This window comes from Mya arenaria, chromosome 10 (genome assembly GCF_026914265.1).
Source record: "Mya arenaria isolate MELC-2E11 chromosome 10, ASM2691426v1".
Classification (NCBI taxonomy): Eukaryota; Metazoa; Mollusca; class Bivalvia; order Myida; family Myidae; genus Mya; species Mya arenaria.
In genome coordinates, this window is record NC_069131.1 from 37528297 (window position 1) to 37553756 (window position 25460).

Below are 25460 nucleotides of genomic sequence, written 5' to 3' on the forward strand. Positions count from 1 at the left end.
AAAATAAGTAAATTGTTTTCTTTATCTTCAATATTATTTTCATGAAAAGCGTCAAAACTCTTTAAAACAGAATATTTTATGATTTATACCAAATCCAATAAAGAGTGTTTTTTCCTGTTATATGGCAGTTAACATATTTCGAGATTTTTTTTCAATTTGGACATGAACAGTATACGATAAGGAACAACTGAATTGTTGATGTACATTGTCAACACTTACTAAACATTCCCTTCTTCGACTTAAAGCTGCACTCTCACAGCTTTACCGTTTTGACAACTTTTTTTTTGGTCTTGGAACGAACCATTTTTTTACGAAAATCCATGGAGACCATTCATATAAGACTGCTGACAAAAATTCGATCGCAGATTGTTATATTTAAGTTCTCAAAATGGTGTTTTATACATTTTTCTTAAACGGTTTAAGCCATAAAACATTAATTTTCGAACGGAAATATGAACATCTGCGATCTGAGTTTTTGTCAGCAATCTTATATCACTTGTTGACAGAAAGTTACGCAAATGAAATGCCCTTTCCAAGACAAAAAAATAAAAAAGTTATAAAAATGGTAAATCTGTGAGAGTGCAGCTTTTAGGTAGTAAATGCGAAACCGGAAGGCCAATTAGTACAAACACACCTCAACACTGCTTTATCTTCCAGGAAAACAACTTTTCAACGGTTTAGAGTTTCCTACTACTACAACTAAATATGGAAGTGCCACGCGAACAGTTACTATAGATTTTCATTCTGCTGTAGAATTTGCCTGCAACATGAAGAATGGTTCTTGTAGATCTATTTTTAGCTCTATCGATTGGATATGACGTCACATTGTATTTAAATGACAAGGATATTGGTGCAGACGATCTTATTCAATGAAGACTATCGGCTTGTTGTGCTTTATCGTCTGCTGAGGCGGACTATTGAACTTTAAATCAGTAATTATTTAAACAGAGCGGTATTTACAGCTCTTCTTTTGAAGTATTGCATAATACATAAAAGCACGCATTTAGCTTCATTTCATAGAAGGCATTGGTTTGAAATCGATTTAAGTGCTGGTATATAAGAAGAACAGTGTAACGTGTTAGTGAACTTGATCCCAATAGCCAGGTACCCATGTACCTGTGAACATATGACATTGACCTATTAATTCCTCAAGAACCATGTGACAAATGAGTTTCTCGTGATCTGGAATGGGAACTATGGATTCTCTAGAAATACCAAAGGTAGGAAATTGTATACATACTTTTTTGTATATTTATTTGTATGTGAGAGTACGATCGTGTTCTGGGGTGTATATGTGCCATGTAAAAGCACTATTTTATGAAGACGTATTCATTTGAAATATATTCATGATACACAATGTTAATCTTTGAATTAAAAAGTAAAGTTTAAGCAAGAGAATAAACTAAATAGTACATGGCGCCTTACGGTTTATTGAAAAAAGGGTTTGAAACCGCTTTTAAAAGGAATACATTTTAAGCCTATTTACATGCATATGCATGTATTTGAATGGTGAAATTAAGTTTAAGCTATTGGGTTCGCTTAATAAAACATGCCGACTAGGATATTTCGAGTTATTTGGAAAGGGGTTTAACCATATTCACGATAATTTTTTTATATACTTGATTGGTAAAATTGAGTTTCAGCTTTTGAGCTGTCTTAATAAAACATGGCGTCTTACTACATGTATTAGGATATTTCGAGTTCAAGCCGGTTTTAAAAGATAGTTTTTTTAACCATATTCACGATAAATTTTGAATATACTTGAATGGTAAAATTAAGTTTTAGCTATTGAGCTGGCTTAATAAAACATGGCGTCTTCGAGTTCAAGGTCAAGGGTTTAAACCGGTTTTTAGGTATTTTTTTAACCAATGTTCACGATAAACTATAAATGCATATTTGAATTATATAGTTAAGTTTAAGGAAGTGATTGGGATAAATCTTTAGGATGTTTTGAGTTTTTTGGTCAAGGGTTAAAACCGATTTTAAAAGGTAACAATTTAAACCATGTTCACGATAAACTTAGTCCATATTTGAATTTTAAAGTTTAAGAAAGTGAGTTGGATAAATGATACATTGCGTCTTACGATAAGGATATTTCGAGGCATTTGGGCAAGCGGTTTACACCGGTTTTATAAGGTATTTGTTTTCACCATGTCCACGTTAAACTATGTATATACTTGATTTTTAAAATTCAGTTTAAAAAAGTCCGTTAAATAAATGATGCATTGCGTCTTACGATTCGGATATATCGAGGCATGGGGATACGCGGTTTACACCCATTTTAAATGGTATTGTTTTAACCATTTTCCGGATAAACTGTATATGTATTTAATTGTTTTAAAATTAAAATAAAGCAAGTGAGTACGATTAATGATACTGTTACATTGTGTATAACGTTTATGATATCTCGAGGCATTTAGACAATGGTTTCTATGAAGCCTAACTTAACCACTTGTTCAGATACTTTGGTCAAGTAAACAAAGCTGTAACGGACATCATCGTTAAGGTGCTCATAAATTTAGATAAAACAAACACAGCTGAAACAATGAACACCAGGTTAGAGCTTAAGTGACGTGAAGTTAGCGGCCTCGCGGCCTTGAATGTTTTCTTGGAAAGCAATTATAAACTAAATTAATGTGCTTTATGAACTTCACGCCGCTAGAAAACATTTGAGGCTGCCAGCTGACTTTACCCCGCTAGGCCGCCAGACCACTGGGCTGCTAGATCGACCTTTCAGAAAATTGCTCAAGATCTCTTATTTGTGCATACAAAAACGTTAATTTGTTGTTGTTTTCGAAGACTTAAAAGAAACGTGGCAACTACAAAACATGTTATTCTCTTAAATATTGAACCGATTGCGCATAACGAGTTAGCGTCTTTGTTGTTTTCCTTCAAATTTGTTTTTATCTGCAAGTTATTAATTACCTATTTGAAATTTTTGCCTTTTAACAATGAAGAGACCAAATTTTACTTAATAATAAAATCTTAAATTAAGTTAGAAATAACTAGTTCTGCTACAAGTTCAGTTATGAACCAAAATAAAAGAACGAAAAAAAGAAAACAAGCATGGTCTTTCTTATATGTTCAGAGAAAGGGAATTAGCTAAGTCATTAGACCTAGCTCGGAGAGCAATGGTTTTCCAATAGTCTACGGTTAATTCTTCCAAAAGCGTCGTCTTATTTGATTTCAGCTGACATGACCGAATGTATTGCTTCGTAATAGGTTGTTTTCTTACAAAATTATATGGAGACACTTTTCTCTTTTTCATTTGGTTTGTACGTTTCGGTTCTGTGGTATAAATAATATTGTTTCACAACATGGATGTGGTCAACAGGGACTCGATGTTAAAGGAGCGTATAACTTTAGGGTTTAACCACTTAACATGCGACCCTCCCTCTGTAACGGAATTGATACGGGTTAAAATGTTTGCATGGGATTTTGGGGTTCACCTTCCATTTTCTTTTCGTACCCCCCATTTATTTAACAACATGTCAGAAATTATGCATTTTTAGCGTATTTTATTTTGTTTTTCAACGATATTGCCATAAAAAGTAACTTTGAAGGATTTGAGGGTGGACGCGCGCCAGATGCGGTCCCGCATTGCCCTGAAACCGCTAGTGGTCAATTGTTCTAATTCTTTAAATGTTCTGATATGTAGATAAATAAGATTATAAAAGTTTCAATACTTTTTATTCGTCAGCTTCCATCATAAATGCAGACTTTGTTTTGCTTCCTTACTTTGAAAGTTGTTTATTACCTTTTATACAGTCGAACCCCTGGCTCGAACTCCAAGTGACCGAGCAAAGCAGTTAATGAAATATGTCCTTTACATCCAGTTCGATCCAACGAAAATTCGAGCCAAACGTGTTCGAGCCAATGGAATTCTACTGTTGTTTCTTTAATTTGACATCGCTTAAGATATTTTAGGTTACTTTCAATAATTCCGAAAATCTGGATAATTGTTTACAGTATAGTGACATACATGGTAAACTTTCTGAAATAACCGTACTTATTATGCACTTTTTATTTTACAAGATTCACCAACGAAGCTATTAATAGATGTGTTTGATGCCATTTTGAACACCTCGGTCTTTTTCCATCGAAAACAACCTCGTATGTATGCCTGTACATCAATAGAAGTAGTTGGTAAAAAATTAAATAATTGTGTTAATTAATTGTGATAGTCTAAGTTGATTGCCAGTGAAGTGCATTATTGCCTGAATAATTAAGATTCCCAAGCGTAATGTCATTAAGTATAGCTGCTTAATTGAAATTACTGCGCGATCTACTTGCAGCGTAGTTAAATGTAAAGATTTCTGACATTGTAAGCCGTCCGTTTGTTGTTTCCGATGGAAAGTGGCCGAGGTTTTCCGAATGGTCTTATGCTTGTTATTAAGTGCGTAGAATGCAACCCACTCGTTGCAACTAACACCACCATGAGAAGTAAAGTTACAGCTGAACTAACGTACATTTTTATATCATAGGAGTTATACCAAAAAGAATCTAACGGAATATGTCCATCTAGTAATGGTTCAGTTAATGATTGAAACACGGCAGCATCATGTGTTGCAACATCTGGCATGTCCCTAGGGTAACATGAGATTTACTATATGCAGCAATTCTATCTGACATTTCATGCTTGGAAAATGTAATGCGTGGAACCGAAAGATTAAGAGCTTTATTAAATGTACTGTTGCTAACACTGCCAAGTGTTTGGATGTGAACAATGGGGAAATCTGCGTTACTACTGTCAGTGTAAACCCGGATTTGAGGGCACCAAATGCGAAATCAACACCAGTAAGATTTTACTAATAATAAATTATAGTATTCTAGATTACTTATGCTAGTATTTATATTTTTACAATCTATGTCTTTATAATAAATTAGTGTAATTTTGAAGTCATCAATGAGGTGAACATTTTTTTTATTTCCCTAATTTTGCAGTGCACAGTCTCTTTGGCAAAGATCGTGTAACAAAAGCTGTTATCAAAGAAATGTTGTAACCGTCTCCGAGGCCTGGTGATTAAGCGTCCGCCTACGGAGCGGGAGGTCGTGGGGTCGATCCCTGCCGAGTCATACCAAATAACGTTAAAAGTTGGAACAAGTAGCTCCCTTGCCTGGCGCTCGGCATTTAAAGGGTAGTGCTTGGAAAAGTGGTGTACTCAGTACTGGTTTAACCCAGGAAAGTTGTACCCCGTGTATCGGTGCTTTACACCGAGCCCGTAAAAGAACCAAGGGGTCTCTTCGAAAAAGAGCTAGGGTATCGCATCCGGACTTCCTTGTATCCCACCACTGTCTCTTCAGCGTGCTGTCCCTTCAGCAAAAAACAAAAGACCTTGTTGGAAATTAGTGCTTGCACTTTCACGGGTTATCCTTGACCGCAAGGTCTAAAAACCTTAAAAACAGACGGACGTAAATAATAATACCGTTTTATATATTTCTTTCTTATAGTTTCAAAATGTTTTCAAATACAAATAAAATGAAATTCATCTTCTATATCTCTTGAATTACAGCATAAACAATGTCTTTCTTCACATGCATGTCAAAGTGAACACACGTAGATTTTGGTGCTCACTCGGTAAAATATACCACGAGCCTACACTAAAACAAGAACTTATCTTCTCTTTCTATAAACAAGAATATGTTATTGCATGACACATTGGTAACATAGGAACATCGAATGAGTTCGGACACAAGTTCGAATGTGTGCAGCCACGAGTCCTTAGATAAGAATAAAGCATACACTTGTTCCATGGTTTAGCCTTTGAACTGCTCGACAACTTGTCACCAAACCAAACATCAACATGAAGACTGGTAAGATCCTTCCAATGCCTGGTATCCCTGAATATAAGTAATGGCTATTAAACACCAGCAGCGATTCTGGTAACAAATAGAGCGTAAGAGCACTTATAAATAACAACGCATTTGTCAAAAGCACTTATATATTGCATAAGTTTGTCAATTTAGAATCACTCCTGAGTTTCGGTAGACTAAGATAAGACAGATTAGGGAACCGTGGTGTCACCCGGACCGACGGGTTAGGGAACCGTGGTGTCACCCGGACCGACGGGTTAGGGAACCGTGGTGTCACCCGGACCGACGGGTTAGGGAACTGTGGTGTCATTTAGACACTTAAAGAACAGCAAGCTGCACTCTACACTGAAACCATAATGAAATATTTCTTCCTTCTGAGCTTACCATTCTTATTATGAGTTTTTGGAAATTCTGTAAAGAAATCTTGAAGAAGATCTTGCTTACACTTCCACTCTTTGACATTTTCAGATAATTCGAATCCATAATACAATTAGAAATACAGGGACAAACCCAGTAGTCGAAAATTTAAAAATAAACCCTGTTTAGGGGTTTAAGACAAACTTACACCACAATCACAAATACCATCACCACCAACAAACTATACCTTCATCAAAATTGCTTAACCGTTAAATGATGGGAAAACTGCATTGGAAATGCCAGTGAAACACCGCCAGTTATCATCTTTTGAGTTAAGAAAAGTTCGTGCATTTTTGAAATTATTTGACATTTAGAGATTTATTTTTAACACTTGATTCTGTTTTCACAGTGGTCCGCGATCTACTTGCAGCGTAGTTAAATATAAAGAGTGCTGACATTGTAAACCATCCATAAACATCCAAGGTTGTTTTCGATGGAAAATGACCGAGGTGTTCCGAATGCTGCGAAACTGGAAGGTCAATTAATGCAAACACACGTTCATACTGGTTTATGTTACAGAAAAACATGTTTTAACAACTACTACTACAACTACTTTTACTTAATATGGAATTGCCACGCGAGCAGTAACAATAGATTTCCATTCTGCTGTGGAATTCGCCTGCGAAATGAAGATCGGTTCTTGAAGGTCTAATTTTAGCCATATGGATTTAATGTGACGTCACCTTGTGATTAAATGACAAGGATATTAGAGCATGCAATCTTATTTAATGAAGACTATCGGCTTGTTGTTCTTTCTCGTCTGATCAGGCGGACTATTGAACATCAGCGATTGTTTAAACAGAGCCGTATTTAAAGCTTTAGCTATTTTAGTATTGCATACAGCATTGTAGCAGGCATCTAGCTTTATTTCATTGAAGGCAATGCATTTAAATTGATTTCAGTCCTATTTTTAAGAAACGCAGCGTGTCAAAAAACGTTTAAGTGAACTTGAACTCAATAACCAGGTACCAATGTACCTGTGAACATATGACATTGACTTAATACTTCATCAAGAACCATGCGACAAATGTGTTTCATGTAACCTGGATTGGGAACTATGGATTCTCTAGACATACCAAAGGTAAAATTTATAATATAAATATTGCCTCCCTTGTGGATTTATAATTCATTTTATTATACCGAAGAAGACTGGTCATTTTTGGATTTTATTTGTGTACCATTCCATTGTCGTCATTCGGAATCCTCGGCCATTTGCAATCGGAAACAACTTCGGATGAATATGGACGGTTTACATTTTCAGAAACCTTAACATTTAAATACGCTGCAAGAAAATGGCGTAGTTAATTCAATTAAGCAGTTTAAAGTTATGAGCTTTGTTGTTAGAAATAAAATCATGACTGTATGCAATAATACAATTAACTGGCATTCAATCTAAAATAAGTAATACAAAATACACGTTAAAAAACTACAATTAATTAATATTATTATTTGAAATCTAACGGTGTACTGGCATAAATCCCATGGAAAACGGACGATGATCCGAATGCATTGTCGTCTGATACCGAAATATAAACAAAGCGCCTAAACGGCACAGACGGAAGGTTAACCCCGTATCGCGTCGCTCTCCGACGTCAGCGGGTAACAGTACGGGTTAATAATATACAGCAATGTCATTGTCATTTGGTTAAAATGTTTGAATGTCATCCCTGATACTAAGGGACAACAAGTTTGACTGTTAACTAAATTTCCATGACAAAAACAAAGTGTACAAAATATTTAAAAAAACGTTAATGAGATGCCGCCTAATAATTTGGAAATTCGAATGACGTCACAGCGCAGGGGGAAAAATTCATAGTGTTGTTGATCGGGGAATAGTTCAATTGAAAAAAAATGATAGCATTTTATGTAAAACAGCAACAACTAGCAGATTTGTATGTATATAACGAATCTGGTAACAATGAAAATTGTTAACAGAGTTCTAAAAAATCGACCCTTAATTATTTAAACAAAAGTTGCACACCCATGGAATGAGAACACACGTTTTCAATACATACTTGGGATTGCTGACTTAAAACTGATCAAAGAAATTCAGGTTCGTAAACACAAAATCTAAAATTCAGCTAGAAAGACCAGTTCTTGTAATTGTTCAATTATGAACCAAAAAAAGGACAAAAAAGAAAACGAGTAAGCGCTTTCTTATATGTTCAGAGAAAAGGGAATTATAAAAGTAATAAGACTTCTAAGACTTAAAAAAATATATTTGGTATCGGGTAACCCGACCCTACCTATGGAATTGGCGCCGACCCTACCGTTTTTATAGTCAGTTTGAAAAAAAATGAAAAACTAAAAAATAATAAAAAAAAATGCTTTTCAATTTGTGGTTTAAAACCTTAAATGCTTATACAGAAGATAACTTTAACACCATTCCGCCATGATAAGAATTACATTTCTTTATAAACCTGATAATTAAAAAGCCTACCTACCCTTACTATTTTTGAATAAGATGTTACCCTAACCAAACAATTATTATAGGCCTAACTTTCTGAGTAATGGTTTTCCAATAGTATAAGTCTAATTCTTCCAAAAGCGTCTTCTTATTTGATTTGGGCTGAAAAGATTGACTGTTAAATTTCTTAATAGGTTTTGGTTTCCCCCCGAATTGAATGGATGCACTTTTCGTTTTACCATTAGGCTACTACGTTTATGGTTGTTTACTTTTTAAATCCCTGTGCCAAAACAAGAGTTTGTACAGTTAGTCGAACAGATACTGAAAGCCGATACACAATTGTTTAAAGATGAACTATTACTCCCAAACACGATTTACCATATTTAATACAATTGTTTTAATTTACCAAAAAGGATTAATAAATGTCGAAAACAATTGTTCTTATGAAGGATACTGTGTTTAATTTGAAAGAAAGTTGCAGAAAACACTGTATTTCGACCTTATGAGACAATAGTAGATCACAGTTAATCTTTTACCATTCACCAATCATTTAATAGTTTTGCGTTTTCACCTATTAAAAATACATGGTTATATATTTGTTATCAGTAATTAATATTTTCCATGTATGCATTATTTAGTAAGAAGTTGAAGGTTTATCACTCATAACTTATGTTTGTTATACATGTGTATGTATTGATTTCGAATAATAGTGTCACTTTAATATGTTCAAGTCGTTCAAGAAACGCATGATTACTTACTCAATTATTGTTTTGTATATTGTATATCGACTGGATACTGCACAATTGTTATATAGTGTTGCATTTTGCTCTACTGTTAACATTATTTATTCTGTGCTCATTCAAATACCTTCTGTATCGTTTCGTTAAGGTATTTAACACATTGATCACCTTGTATTTTTGCTCATTTTTATTATTTCGCTCATATATAACCATTTAACAATAGTTTATATTCATCCTATCTATATATATGTATGTTTATTCACTAAATACTATTGTATGTGTTTCGTCTATTATATATGTATTTTCCTATCTTCATTATTGGAGGCAATATCGTATTGAATTGAATTGGAATTGAATTGAATCCATTACATGGTGATCATTAAGTTTATATTTTAATGTACTATTTATTCATATAAAATATGTTAATGCTTATTAAAAGCAAAGGAATTGTGAAGTCCAGTTCCATACTCATACATTAAGAAATGTAATTCTCTCACCCCAGATAAGTAAATAAAAATATTAGGACATGCTGGAAATCCTTATCTTGCCCACGGACAAGGATAAAAATGTACCCGTATGGATCTACTTTTGTCACTACACACAAAAAACATTATTCATTTTCCTATATTTTGTTCAACTGATCTGGAAGAAAAATTAACTACCATGGCCGCGCATGTTAGTCACGTTCATCCTCACCCTTCCGGGTAAACGGTAAACCTCGTTTCCGCAAAAAAATCCATGCGTTCGGTTTGAGATGAACCTATGTTTCACTTTGGGCCATGGGAAATACTTCTAATCTGGTGATGGTTTAAATACACTTGTTTAACTTTTATGTTCTGACATAAATGAAATTTTCTTCGCTTCTTAATTTTGAAAAAAAATGTTCTTATTTCAACCAGCCAGTTGACATTTAACAAATAACCAGTTAATATTTTAAACTACACTCAATGATACCGAAACCCTGGATGATTGTTAACTAGTGACCGAACTACACGGGAAACTTACTGCCTGTAACTTACGGTGTTTTTTTAAATTACAATAATCACCAAGGGAATACTAGGAAGGCTATGAACAGATGCGCTTGTTGTCTGCAACTTGTTGCTAATTGCCAGATATGTAACCTTATGGACCTGTTTTTATTTATAGAAAAGAGATGGCTCCAATTGCCATTGAGAGAATATGTTTGTGGAAATATGTTATTTAAGGGACTCGCTCATGTTTTTTTTGTAAAATGCACTTTTTTGTATGACGAAATAAAGTGTGGCAAGTCATTAGAAGACGAAATAAAGTGTGGCAAATCATTCGGAGACGAAATAAAGTGTGGCAAATCATTAGGAGTGTTAAAATGAAGATAAAGACGGTTGGAACCCTTTTACAAATGTTTTTATATGCTCAATTATTGTTTTTGAAGTCCGCGATTTTGAATAGCGTTAAAAACGCGAATCAACAAAAGGCTTAAAGGTTCAGTTATACTTATATTTGTGTATGAGACCTTGTGAGCGCGAGATTTCGTTTCGATTTCCTATTTTCCATGCTGTTCCGGCAGAGGTTCGCACCCCGCTAAAAGCAGATTTTTAATACTTTAAATGTATTTTTTCGCGATTTCGGTATCAAAAAGTACAATGGATATACTATAACTGTTGTCATTATGTAGTACCGGAAAAATGACTATCACGTGATAAATATACGCACTATAAACTGGGAATCCATTATACGCTATTTTTAAACGAGTTAGCCGGGACTGAGACAGCGACGAAATATTATTTTAGTCATGTAAAATGATGTATGATCGGCTTCATACTAGTTCGTATTGATAATTCTAGGCTTGTTCTGAGGAAATACTATATTTGCCGATTCTGGGACCATCTGGTGTCTAGTCCTTAGAGATAAGATCATCTGGTGTCTAGTCCCTAGAGATAAGATCGTCTAGTCCCTAGAGATAAGATCGTCTAGTCCCTAGAGATAAGATCGTCTAGTCCCTAGAGATAAGATCGTCTAGTCCCTAGAGATAAGATCGTCTAGTCCCTAGAGATAAGATCGTCTAGTCCCTAGAGATAAGATCGTCTAGACCCTAGAGATAAGATCGTTGTATTTTTATTCATGGCCACACGTATACTAACTGTAAAGGATATGTAATAGGATTGTTCCCTCTTTCCCAAACGCTAATTATCTTTTGCATTCAATGTTTTTATCCATAATGTAGTGACACAGTCTCTAAGGGGGTTTCTGTGTCTATAAAAGGTCCCCTCATTATTATTGCTGACCTTTTTAGAGGAATGACTCAGGTGCAAGAAAGGTGGGGTACATTTTTGTTTTTCTAGTCATAAATGTACTACTATGAATTGCAAATGCATGTCAACTCTATATTTGTGTTGTATTATGAAATTTAAGCACAACTTTCTCAATTTAGATACGCAACTTTTTCAGCACGGAATGGCATTTGCTGCCAATTACTACCTTTTTATTCTATTGCAACAACAAACAAAACATCCCCAAAACCAAACCTCATTTTCTATATAGGAAAAATTGAGGTTAGGAAAGTCGGTATTAGGAGCTCCTCGGTCATTTTTATCGAAAACAACCTCGGATGTATATGGACGGTTTACATACTCAGAAATCGGTATGTTTAAGTCCGCTGCAAGTAGATCGCGTTGTTTATTTTAGCAGTTATACCGTATTACTTGACTCTTTGGAATCTTAATTTTGTTTCCAATAATACACTTCACCGACACTCAAGTTTAGATCAATAAATACAAGCTTAAACACTACATTTAATTAATCATATATATATACGTCCGAGGTTGTTTCGATAAAAATGGCCGAGAAGTTCCAAATGGGAAAGTGGGAACACACCATGTTATATGTTGACTATTATATACGTCGACTAAATGACAACGCCTTTGCATGAATTAACAATATTTCCAAACACAGAATTAACCAAGTGTAAGAGGACATAACATTCTAGAAAAAAATAATATCAATTTTGCATTTTGCCATGTCAAGAATGGTCTTTATTGGGTTGTAATTTGTATTTGATGGTATTGACATTCCCCGTTTGTATCAGTGCGTGACAATGCCCTTGTTTGGCAAATTCAAGGGATTATAAGGCAACATATAATCTAACAGAGAAAAAAGCCAAATGGATGGCTTCAATTGGCATTATTTCTAGGCTACTTCCTACTTAAGGAGTTGCTTCAGACACATGCAATCAATGTATTTTATTCGGCCGAGCGTGAACGATTGCATTTAATAGAAACAAAAGTTATTCATGATTGTCCGTGCTCTGAGTTTATGAGTTCGGTTGTTTGAACAGCGGCGATAAAACCTCATTTGACAAATCACAAGCTTCACATTAGGGTTAGGGTTAGGGTTTGTATTATGGGTGTTCCGAAGTTCATCGCATTATGAATGCCATTAAAGATAAGATAAACGTCCATCGAAGGAAGCGCAGAATAAGTGTAAGAAATATTATATTAAGAAACTTATTTATTGTCAGTAAGCTTGTAAGATAATTTTGGATTACATGCTTATACGTGAATATCTTGTGAGGGGGTGGGGTGGCAAATTTGCTCGCGGTTTGAACTTGTAATTAACGGTCGGATGCAAGAAAGCACTTCGAACTTCATACAGCCACTTTGAATGCAACAAAGATATCCCTCCAGAAATGACAAATTGCATAACAATTACTATTCCATGAATACAATGTCATTGAACTGTTTCCCAAGACAATCGCTAAAATAGAAAACAAAAGAGATGACATTACCGCACCTTGCCGTAAACCAACAATATAATTGCAGAATGGTCAGATTATATTTACATACATGATTTAGTACATATCACGAATAGTTCTAAGACAACGCCAATACATTAATTGGTTATATTACTAAACACAAAACAGACGATGATATTCCTGCAGAAATGACAAACTGCATTACAATAACCCTCAAAGAACGTGGGCATGAATAATATGGCAATGTACTGTGTCCCATGGCGATGATTACTCTGATTAAGTTTAAGAGTAACGCGTGCATCGGCAGCGTGTTCTAATTTCAATAGCCTCCAGGAACAAGCCTAGTTGCCACAATTAAAGGTATCCGACTCAATCATGAGCTAGTTCTCTGAAAGCTATATTGACATTAATGTTAAATTTTAATGACTGCTCACTTCATATATTTTTTGGTATCATTTGAAAGGTTTGTGTTCGCTGCATGGTTTTTGATATGTTAAATAAATGACCCAAATCAGACATTACAGGCTTTATTTGTACTGTTTATTTCATCTTAAATCGGATCGTATAATGATAAATTTTGCATTTTTAAAGGCCGAAAAAATCTTGAACGCCATTTAAAAAGACACACACCGTATTAAACAGATAATAGAATTACATGTATGTAGATAGAATAAATAATTCATTGCATAGAAATCTTATATTATTGTTTCTATGAAATTAATAAATACTTTTTAATAAAGGTCTGAATCAATTGAAGTCGTAAATTAAAAGAACGTTAATGTCATATTTTCTTAATTTGCTACATATATCAGTGAATTGGACGTATATAAGCCATGTATCAAATGAACACAAAATGGAAGAAATAACAAGAAACAAATGTAGGCATTTTGAGCGTTTATTTAGATTGATGAGTATCATAGATAAGATCCCTTAATGAAACGGCCACCTGTCTTAGGTAGCCAGTGTGGCCGTTCCCCTCGGGTGGCTGCTTAACACGGGTTCGACTGTACTAGACCGTTATCGGTGTTTGGTTCACCGCCTTGGAACTGTTTATAACAAAAGTTACTGGACGGTTCAACAGGCTATATTTCTTCGGAGCCAGCATTTACAATAAGGTCGAAAGAAAAAATATCCATATGTATTTGCATTAAAATAAGCTTTTGGTCTTGACTGTTGCTTGGAAATTAGTTGTATATTTATATAAGTAGTGTTACCTTGCTATGCATTTTTTTCCAAGTCGAAATTATTGTGTGCGTTAATTTTACCACACAACTTGACTAAGTAATATAATTTATTTTCTTGAAATTTATGAACGTTTTATCGCCGTTTATTGTTGAATTACGCTTTTCAATTTTATAACTTATCGTGTAGCTTTATTCTTTATTCCTGCAATTGAAGCGTGAGAAAATGGGTGCACCACACAAACATATATTTAAAGATTAAATACAAGTACTACATGTGTATTTAATGACACCGTAATGTTGTTTTTTGTTTGTTTTAGAGTAAATACAAGTACTACATGTGTATTTAATGACACCGTAATGTTGTTTTTTGTTTGTTTTAGAGTATCTGCTACTTATCAAGAGAACAATTAAAGATTCAAACAGAATCATGCCTGTACCTATTGTCTTAATGAAAGAGTTTTGCTGCATTCCAGATGTTACAGTTAAAATATTTTACTGTATGCTTTCCGGTGGCTTATAGAGAGATTATCAGTCAAATGAAATTGATATTTCACTGTTCCATACAATGAAAATATCAATTTAATATTTTTCACTGTTTTGAAGTTTTAGCCCGCTCTCATTTCCATATTAAACGTCAGCGTGCACATGGCTGAGACACAATTTTAACGACGTCAGTTCCTAAATGACGTTACGTGCGCATACATATTGGCTCATTTTTAAAAAAGTGTATTTTTAACTTTAAACTTTATTTATTTTAAAACGATTGTGAAGAAAGTTATATCAACTCACCTCTAAGTCACTCTCATTGGCACACTGTTTTGCGAGAGTGTGGTCTTGTGATGTTTGGGAAACTGAGGAACCCGTAGAAAACAATAGCTGAAAACGCAAAAAGTATTAAATGATTGGTGAGTGCTTAAAGATTTATTGCGATCTATTATCGTCTCATTAGTCAGAAATACGGTTTTTCTGCACTTTTATTTCAAATTAAACTCGATATCCTTCTCAAGAACCATTGTTTACTATGTTTATTTATCTTTTTCGGTAAATTGAAACTGTTTATGCTTAAGTTGAATAAACATCCTGTTCTGTTTTATATTACTTCTGTTACATCTTATTTTGGGAGTAAGAGTGCATTTTTAATGTTTAATTTATATTGTTTAACTATTATATCATTTTTGCAAGGATGACATTTTTGAATAACACATGAAAGACGCTCCTATTTGGTATAACATATTAAAGTGAGGTAATGTTATTAAAAGTAAACTATATTTTTATAGCATTTTTTAATTGATTCTAAAATGACATAACTCTTACATAAAAATGCTCGTTGAAAACTCATTCAAACTTTCCTTTTTGCATAATTATTAAAAACTGCGCTCTCACAGATTTACAATTTTTACAACTTTTTTTTATTTTTTGTCGTGGAAAGCGCATTTTTGCGTAAATATCTGCATACCAATGATATAAGATTGCTGACAAAAAAATCAGATCATAGATTTTAATATTTCCGTTTGAAAATTAATGTTTTATGGCTTAAACTGTTACTTACGGTTTAAGAAAAATGCATAAAACATCATTTTTTGAACTTAAATATAATACCTGCGATCTAATTGTTTTTTCAGCAGTCTTATATAACTGGTTTCCATGGATTTTCCGATAAATTGGCTCGTTCCACGACAAAAAAAAAAAAAAAAAAAAAAAAAAAAAAAAAAAAAAAACTTGTCAAAAAGTTCAATCTGTGAGAGTGCAGCTTTAAAATGAAATGTTAGGAGAAGCATTGTTTAAATAAATGATAGATTAACTACCTTAATGAAAAAACACATGCTACTACTGTACTGAAATCAGAATTATGATTGATGAAGTATGATTAAGTTTTGCATTTTGAATGAAATGCTGAATACTGGTGCGATGAAATAAAACAGTGATATAGCATTACCGTTTTATCTTTGTCGGTCTATATTTAAACTTGGCTACCGAAGTTTGATTAAAAAGATAACAAAGTTCACTGAAGCAATTAGAAAAGACATAAAACGTTCAGACGAAAATAAACGATCTTGAACTCTCTTTCAACCGTTGCTGTATGTAATAAATGTTCCTGGAACGAGAGATAAGTAATTCGTTATGTGTACTTTTGTACTCGCTCAATGGGTCAGTTTTCAAATTAACTTGTGGTAATGCTATTGATAGGAAGTAATCTATCCTAAGTTGTTGACTGATGGATGATTCTAAATCATTCTTTTCTTTTTGGTGTGTGCCCGCGCGGGGGGGTTTGGATGGGGGGAGGCAGGAAGATGCAAAACAACTTCATAAAGTGCTGGCAACATGTTAGGTGCATATTCTGGAACGCAATGATTTTAATTAAACGGAATGCAACTAATATTAGTTAGATTATAACCAACGTTTCTAGCCAATGAGATTCGCCCATTGTCCTCTAATATATACTTTATTGTAAAGACTACCGTTTAACGTACATGACGTCATAATTTGGCTCCGTGCCTGATAAAAACACGTTATGATTAAATTCAGTTGGAACAAATTGTGTTTGTTCCGCCCTTCTTAATCATAAAGATTTTACACAAATTGTTCAAGCTATTAATTAGATGAAGAATTACTGAAGACAGTTTTATAATGTTATTAGTTTTATGGAAGAGCAATTTGTTTGCTCTCATCTTACACACAGAATCATTATTAGGATTAATTTACATGAAATCGAAGTGATTGCGAAAATGTGAAGATAAATTTGCTGGCAATAAGTAAGTACAAACCCATGCACAACACATTATAATCAATTATTTTAATCAAAAGCGCATTCATGTTAAATACGTCTTAATAACCGACGAATGTCAGTGTTCATTTAGAAAATTGAAACCGAGTTTAAAAATATACTTTTTTTGTTAAAGCTGCTCTCTTACAGATTTACCGTTTTGACAACATTTTTTTATTTATTTTTGTCGTGGTATGAGCCAATTTTTGCGAATTTGGGAGTAAGAGTGCATCTTTACATAACCGTGCTTGTTGTTTGCAAAAAACTGTATGGTACAAGATAATATGTTTTCTTAAGATACCTTTATGCGAAGAGTTTCGTAGTGTTTACATACACATACTAAGTAATACTCATCTTGTATATCTCAAGACAGTCTATATCTTACTAAAATGAGATTATACTCTCGAAATGTTGAATGCATGAATGTAATCTCTAGCAGTTTTAGACCCAAACCAGCGCGCGTCCTCATTTTATGTCAATATCAACAATATGAATTAATGTACTATTTCATATAAGAATGGCTAAATATTTCCTTGTAAAGGACGAAACGCCCAAATTAACTTATTAAGACTACGTTCTGTTCGTTTTCTTTGAAATGGGGTTGAACTTTTTTCGTTGCGCTCCCAAAGTGCCCTAGATCTTGAACTTGGCCCTGGTAATAATTGCGAGGTTTATTAAGACAAGAATGCATTAGTGTTAGAAACGATCAGACGTAGGTATCCGAAACCACATTTCGACAGTGTAACAAGCTAACTCTTCGAAACTTGCAGATGATTCATCACTTGCTTATAAGCCTAGTTGGCTCTGAGCAATAGGATGCGAGAAAGGATTACTTCAATAGTAATAATAACATAGACTCGTGTGCATTTATAAATAAAAAAACTGAAAAATATGCCACAAAGTCGATACAGATATACATTTATAAACGAATTTAAAAAAAATTAAATTGAATTTAAATGAATGTCCTTATGAACAATCTATGTGGAAAGCAATTATAAATTGTTTTCATGAACAGAACAGAACAGAATTGTAGGTACGCCAGAAACAGAACACCTAGAGAGGTACGATATTGTTTAATTTGTAATACAAATTATATAGAAGACGAATTTCCTTTTATTTGTTTAGGTTTTATTCGTGTGACTAAGTATAACATCCAACAAAATTTACCATAGCATTACCCATTGAATATACAGGTTGACATGATATATGAAAACATGTATGTATATGTAAACTATGAACATTGTTGAAGTCTGAATAAAATGTCTGTCCTGTTCTGTTCTGTTAAACCACTACCACAAACTAGCCTTTCACGCGGCAAAGCCCAAGTTTTGTTTAACATTTTCCTGTTTCTGACTTGAGGATATACGTACTGAAGTTATAATGTGGCCAGGGGAAGTTAAAATATGGTGCTTAATATGTTGGATATAGCACACGAAGATATGGTAAGAAAATTATTAAAGTTTGAATTTAATTTCCTTAATCCATGTGTGTTTATTGGTTTACTCTTATGTATTGCTAAGTTATATATTCTCCTTATTTCAACCTGAGGTTTGTTATAAATATTTGAAATAATCACAAATATACAATATATACATCAATACAAACATGTCATTTGAAGCATGTATATATGTACAGAACTAAATAAATGTAATTTATGTGTTTTAAAGATATTAATATATGGTAGTGTAAGCAAGTTCTTTTCTTATTTCATATTGTTTCTTATTTCCTCTTACATTTTGCTATGTCGGATATAGCGCACGAAATTATGTTAAAAAAGTTTAAAGTTTGAATTTTCTTTTCTTAATCCATATTTTTTTATTTGTTTACTTTTATATAATGTTTGATGAAATGCCGTGTTGTTATCACTGCTGTTGTTTTTAGAATAAATAGTTTTGCCTTGGTCGTAAGGTATTCGACCCACATATGTGTAAAGTTAAGATCCCCCCCCCCCATACTATTTTGGTTTCTTTTGAAAGGGGTTTTTGTGTGCGGAAAAAGATACGGAAAATTATATCAAACGTTTTAAGATGGCAACATGTAAATTTCATCCAGTTTCAGTTAAACTGCAGATAAATATACAAATTGTAAGAACTGTATGTTTGTTGAACTTTCGATCATTTTTTGAACACTTTAAATATTGGTAAAAGTTGGGTGATTGTTAGGTAATGATGCTAGCACTCCGGCAAGGCCCATTCGGCGAGTGCTCCGATAAGACGAGTACTCCGATAAGACGAGTACTCCGATAAGATTGGTAGTTAGTTTAGGTTTTTGGAGCATAGTACACAGCCAGAATGTAACCCTGGTTAGAGCTACCTTGGTTCTTTAACTGCACAAGTGTATAGCGCTGTCTTATGGAACCCCCATTTAACGCCCCCGGAAGGTGATCAGTAGATTTATTGGTGCGACGGGGGGGGGGGTCGAACCTGGGTTACCACTAGACCACGATTCCGCGTTTTTGGAGAAAACGAACATGTTCACATGACTCTTAGATAAATATTGCTATCTAGTTGTTGTGGATCATATTCCTTAAAAACATTTGTTCTGGTGTCGTATGATAACGGCTACGTAGCGTCCACTTTGCCGAGATGACCCCCATCCCCACCCTTCCTACCTTGGACTGATCGATGTCATGCTTCTCGTCCAACTTTCTTTATTATTTCGCTTTAATTAAAAATGAGGAATGGACATAATAAACATTCACATCTTTGAAAACCAAATAGGATTTTATTAATTTGGAGCCTAAAGAAGATTGACATCCCACTATTTTGACCAGACAATAAATTCAGAAGTCCGGATTTGTATTCATTGCCAATTCTAAGACAAACGTTTGACGTCGTTTGATTTGAATGTCTTTGTACTTTTATTTTGTCAAGGATTTGACAGAATTGTCGGAGTATGAAGGGTACATTCTTCATACACATGTTCGATAAATGGCATAATGTACTAAAGGCCTTCCATTCATTTCCTTTTCTCATTTTTATTACAATACATTGTACATTTCAAGAATTGCAGCGTTTCGAAGATTATTTTGAAGCATTGCGCTCACACACATGCGAACGCGCACGCGCATGCACCAACACGCACACGCCCACGCACGCACACACACACACACACGCACACGCCCCCGACACACACGCACACACATACATATATTGTTTAAGGTAATCCATCAAGCATTGATACAAAAAATGCTACTGGTTTTTTTTTGCATTGTACAGTTACAAAATGTTAAGTGTGATTCATTCTAAACTTTACTTAAAGCTTTTGTATACAGACATGATCTCCTGGACCCGCCATGGGGTTATGGTGACAATTTGAAAGCAACAAATCATACTTCTAGCGCATTAAGGGAGGGGGGATACGCACAAGTTTCACCATTTGACTAGCGGATTAAGGGAAGGGGAGGGGGTGCGCAAAAGTTATGAATTCCTGGATCCGCCACTGGAATATATGACCTATATAAAACTATCAAGTTATTCTTCTCTTAACATTAACGATTCCGTTACCTATGTTTTGTTTAGTGGCACACATTTCGAAAGCCAAATGCAAAATAGGCGAACAAAAAGACTTACACAAGCCAGCTTTTATTTCCCATTCAGGTCATTACCTACGCAAACCATTTACCGTTGTAAGTATAGGCACGTGTTACAGCGAGATAAAACATCATCTGATACATTGAGCTCCGTCGGTTCATTACAAGTTCGAACACCTGGTACATGTGCTGTGTTCTGCCTTTATTACAAAAATATGAAACACAATCAGTAAACAGGTTATTGTTATAGATAGTGGTTTTGTTAGCCAATATTTCATAATCATGACATATCTAGGAGATGGTTTTGCACATGTGTGATTTTTTTTAATGTTATTGATAATTCGATTTCGGTGAATTCAACTGAGGTGGTATTCATACATAACATAACATTTATTCAGCATTAAATGAATTAACATTCATAGCCTTATTGCAAAATATATGAAATAAATCATATGAAACACATCATATTCAATGTTGATCTTATATTGATCAAAGAATGATGTAGCTAATCGGATTGAGTGATATAAATGACGGAGCTATACCGTGAATGATGTCAATGATATGTGACCATAAGATTGACTTAAGTTGTATAGTGAATGCATGCGCCTATCTGCTCAAACGATTTGAGCCTGATTTTGACATTCAGGACTCAAAATTGCATATTTTTATTTTGCTGTAAATTGTCTCGTACAATAATGCTAAACATTACCGTAACTGTAATACGTAGCGTGTAACACGGACAGGTTCATCTCAAAATTGCCATGTTTTTGGCTGTAGAGTATTACTATTTCACATATGCAGTCGAAACTCACTATGTCGAACTCTATTATCCCGATGTTTCGGTTATTCGAAAATGTTGGGTTTTGTGTTTCGGTTATATTGTCTTTTCATTATCTCGGAGTTTTTTTTCAGTGGCCGACACGAGTTTTGACATTTAAGTAAAAATATATTCAATTTGTGCTTGAATTTTTATCAATACAGCCAGGGAGTCATTCAATGGCAAGCCCAGTAGTATTTTAATGAGTCAAAAAGAAAGAAAACTTTCACCATAGCGTTTTGAAACATTGAAGTTGTTGTTGATTTGTAAAATATGATAAACAAGCATGCACAGCAATGAAGTCAATACAAAGGTAAAGGCCGCCTGACGGAGCACTGTCAAAAAGTAAGTTTTGAAAATACTTGTCGAAGTGTTTGGAAAAACTAAACCACTTATCAAACGCGGGTTAAAACAAACGGATGTAGGTCACTGTAAGCGGCGTTAACTGAGCTATGTTTCATTAAAAAAGTTGAATAAAAGTCACCTTTGATTTTCGTCTTTATGCGAAGGACACTATTGCCGTCCGACGTAGAATTATGACGTCACTAATCACGTTGTATACACACACTGTGCCTTATGAAGACTTCAAGGACGCGCTTAGTTTCATTTTCTATAGATTTTCTTGGCTCAGTAGCTGCTTCTTTAGCATGGTTGCTACGTTACTTCTTAGCTTACAAAGAACATAATATTGTCATTTTGTGCTTTGGTGTATTTGAAACCACCGCAAACATTTATTATCAAATTTATAAAGTTATAGAAATTAAACACCATTGATATCTTCTATAAAACTGAAGAATCGCAATTAAGATAAGATCTGAAGGGATTGTTTTCAGTCAATTTATCGCCGTTGTTCATATACCAAATATTAAAGGATGAACTGGTTATACTAGTGTATACAGTCGAACCCCGTTGGCTCGAACTCGCATAGCTCGAATTCCTCGTTGGATTGAACTGGATATAAAGGACCGATTTCTATATATTGAAGGTAAGCATTCCAGGTTGGCTCAAATTTTTCGAGGTTCGATGTATTTTCGCCGGTCCCTGTGAGTTCGAGCCAAGGAGGAATTCGAGCCAAAGGGGCTCGAGCTATTGGGGTTCGATTGTATTTTCGATGCATATGTTTTCTGTCAGTGTTATTTGTTTTAAGTTTTAAATCGTATGTTTGTCTCTGGTTCAGTGTAAGTGTATTATGGGTAAACCTTGTGCTTTGAACAGGGTGGGGGCGTCTACAATATTTTACTACTTGGTTTGTGGCTTGGCTTCCTGAAGTTTTCATTGTATTATTTATCATTTGGACGAATCTGCAGAAGAAGACAATTTTATTTTCTTATTAAAGCTGAACTCTCACAGATTGAACGTTTTGACAACTTTTTCTTTATTTTTTGTCTTGGAACGAAACAATTTATGCGAAAGGGTATGGAAACCAGTTATATAAGACTGCTGACACAAAAATCACATCGAAGAGTTTCATATTTAAGTTAAAAAAAAATGATGTTTTAAACATTTTGTTTAAAACCGTTAGGAACGCTTTTAGCCATAAAACATTAATTTTCGAACGGAAATATGAAAATCCGCTATCTGATCTTTTGTCAGCAGTCTCATATCACTGGTTTGCAGATATTTACGCAGACTTTGGCTCATATTCCAAGACCAAAAAAATATTTAAAAAATATCAAGACGGTAAATCTGTGAGAGTGCAGCTTTAAGTGAAAACCGTATAACAAAAAGAAAGATAACGCATGAGTCCTTCATTATATTGTTTACAGCAATCAACTGTACGGAATCGAATTGATTGCAACATTTTGTTTTGTTATTTAGTTTATTATTAAATAAAATGTCACGGGTATTTAGATAACCAATGATTATTACCAACACAATTAGATAAAACATTCGAATTACATTTTTTACATTGATTTGCCATACGGCTTATCTTGAGAGACGCAATATTAACGAGGCCGCTCTTTATCATATTTTCTTAAGTAGTCTCCTGTTTTAAAGAAAGAAGTTCGCTTCCTTGAATAATAAACAAAAGCAGATCATATCAGTGGTTTCTCTGAATTTATTCTTTTGATCGAACATGAAATGAAATTGAAGACAAATTATTGTCCTAAATTGCAAACAAATGCAAATAATAATGTTGTTTAGTCATATTTGATGGAAAAAAAACATTTTGTAACATAATAATTATATTATTACATTTTCCTTTTTTTATAATACAGTCAAAACTCGCAATGTCGAAGTCGTAGGGACCTCGGGAAACACTTCGAGATAAAGAACATTTGATATAACCGAACTACAAGACATGTCTCACTAAACCCTATATATCAAAAACGAAATTGACATTCGAGATAAAGGAGTTCGACATAGCGCGTTTCGACTGTATAGGGTAAATATAGAAATGTTTAATAAAACAAACCTTGTAATTCTGGAAGATAACCTCGCACAACAATCAACAAGTTGCACGAGAATGCATATATGTATATCGTTCTGAAATATTATATTTTATTATAGGCGATAATATATTAATTGCTAGATTTTCCTCACCGTTTGACTCATCTTCTTCCGACGCCCCTTGAATTTTATTGACTCAAATACAAATACTTGACTGGGGTATGTATATGCAAATCAGTCTGGTACTGTCCGGAAAGGGCGGTTATTCAAACCAGTCGGTGATGATGTAAACTTTCACATGTAAAAAAGGAAGAATTATTACGATAGTGTTCGTGGTTTGTCTAGAAACACATGCAATTGGTCCCTTATGCAATTTGAACGAGCAAGAACACATATTCAATGGTGAAACAGTCATCTACGAAAATAAAAATAAAATTGCCCCCCCCCCCCAAAAAAAAAAAGAAAAAAAAGTTTATATCATAATTGGCCACGTGCTTATCAATTTCCTTTAGAATAGCATATCCAACAGTGAAAATACAGCACGCCATAATCAAAAAATTGTGTCAGGCTACTGTGATTTTCTGATACCGTTTCATGCTAGTGTCGTGTTTTGAGTGCTGTCTTCTATTGACAGATGTTTCTAAAAGTGTTTGCGATATTGACATATTAATCAGTAGCCTTTTTTGTTTTTTTTACAATTAAAACACCTCGGCCATTTGCCAGCGAAAAACAACCTCGGATCTATGTCAGTACATTATGCAATTATAAACATGCCCCCATTCAGGTCCGGGGATATGGGCCGTGTTTTTACCTTCCAGGTGGCCCCGAAGTGCCGAGTGAATGCGGTGGTTTAGTAGTTTAGTATTCGCGCAAAAAAAGAAAAGCGGGGCTGGAGATGGGCCTTACCTAGGGTCCCTGGGGTGCGGGGGCATTTGGCGGGGATTTTACCAGCAGTTCGTCCTCGCAAATCGGGGATTTTACCCGAGCTTGGCTGGACCGAAAGTCAAAGTCCCCTCTATTCCCCGGACCTGGGGGCGCAGTGGTTAAAATTGACTGGTGCATTAGTGGAAGTTGTTCGTAAAATTTTGAATGATAGTATTAATTGACTGTTGTTTGTTAGCGTGTTTTTGTATTACTAAAGTTATATTGATTGTCAGTTAAGCATATTACTGAATAACTATATCAGATTCCCAAGAGTAAACTCATTAAGTTAACTGTTAAATTCAAATTACTACGCGATCTACTTGGAGCGCAGGTAAATGTAAAGATTTACGACATTGTAACATTGTAAACCGTCCATATACATCCGAAGTTGTATTCTATAAAAATGGCCGAGGTGTTCAGAATAAGGAACGTTCTGTATTTTCTAACTTCTGATTTGTGTGTATGTTTATGAAAATATATTAAATGATTGATGCCATTGATAATGACGTCATTTGCGGATTTGAAATTCTAAGCCATTTCGTCGCTCTAGGGCTTTTGGATAAAAAAAACACGACACGTGCTAAATATATAATTGAACCCCGTTGGCTCGAACTCGCTTGGCTCGATTTCCTCGTTGGCTTGAACTGGATGAAAAGGACGCTTTCTTTATACTAAACCTAAGCATTTCCGATTGGCTCGAAATTTCCGAGGCTCGAGGTATTTTCGTCCGTCCCTTAGAG

The 25460-nt window shown here is 34.5% G+C and overlaps 1 protein-coding gene across 2 annotated transcripts in view; it reads left to right on the forward strand.

Annotated features, from left to right (window-relative positions):
• The window catches only part of LOC128206212 (neo-calmodulin-like), a 181969-nt gene that overhangs the window by 52250 nt on the left and 104259 nt on the right, over nucleotides 1-25460 (forward strand). The window contains exon 1 of one of the 2 annotated variants that reach the window (XM_052908527.1): nucleotides 18412-18498. The exons of the other annotated variant lie outside the window; for it this stretch is intronic. Coding sequence (XP_052764487.1) covers nucleotides 18460-18498 — 39 coding nt within the window. The 5' untranslated portion in view covers nucleotides 18412-18459. Of the gene's footprint in view, nucleotides 1-18411; nucleotides 18499-25460 lie in introns of those variants that run through there. 2 annotated transcript variants of the gene reach the window in all.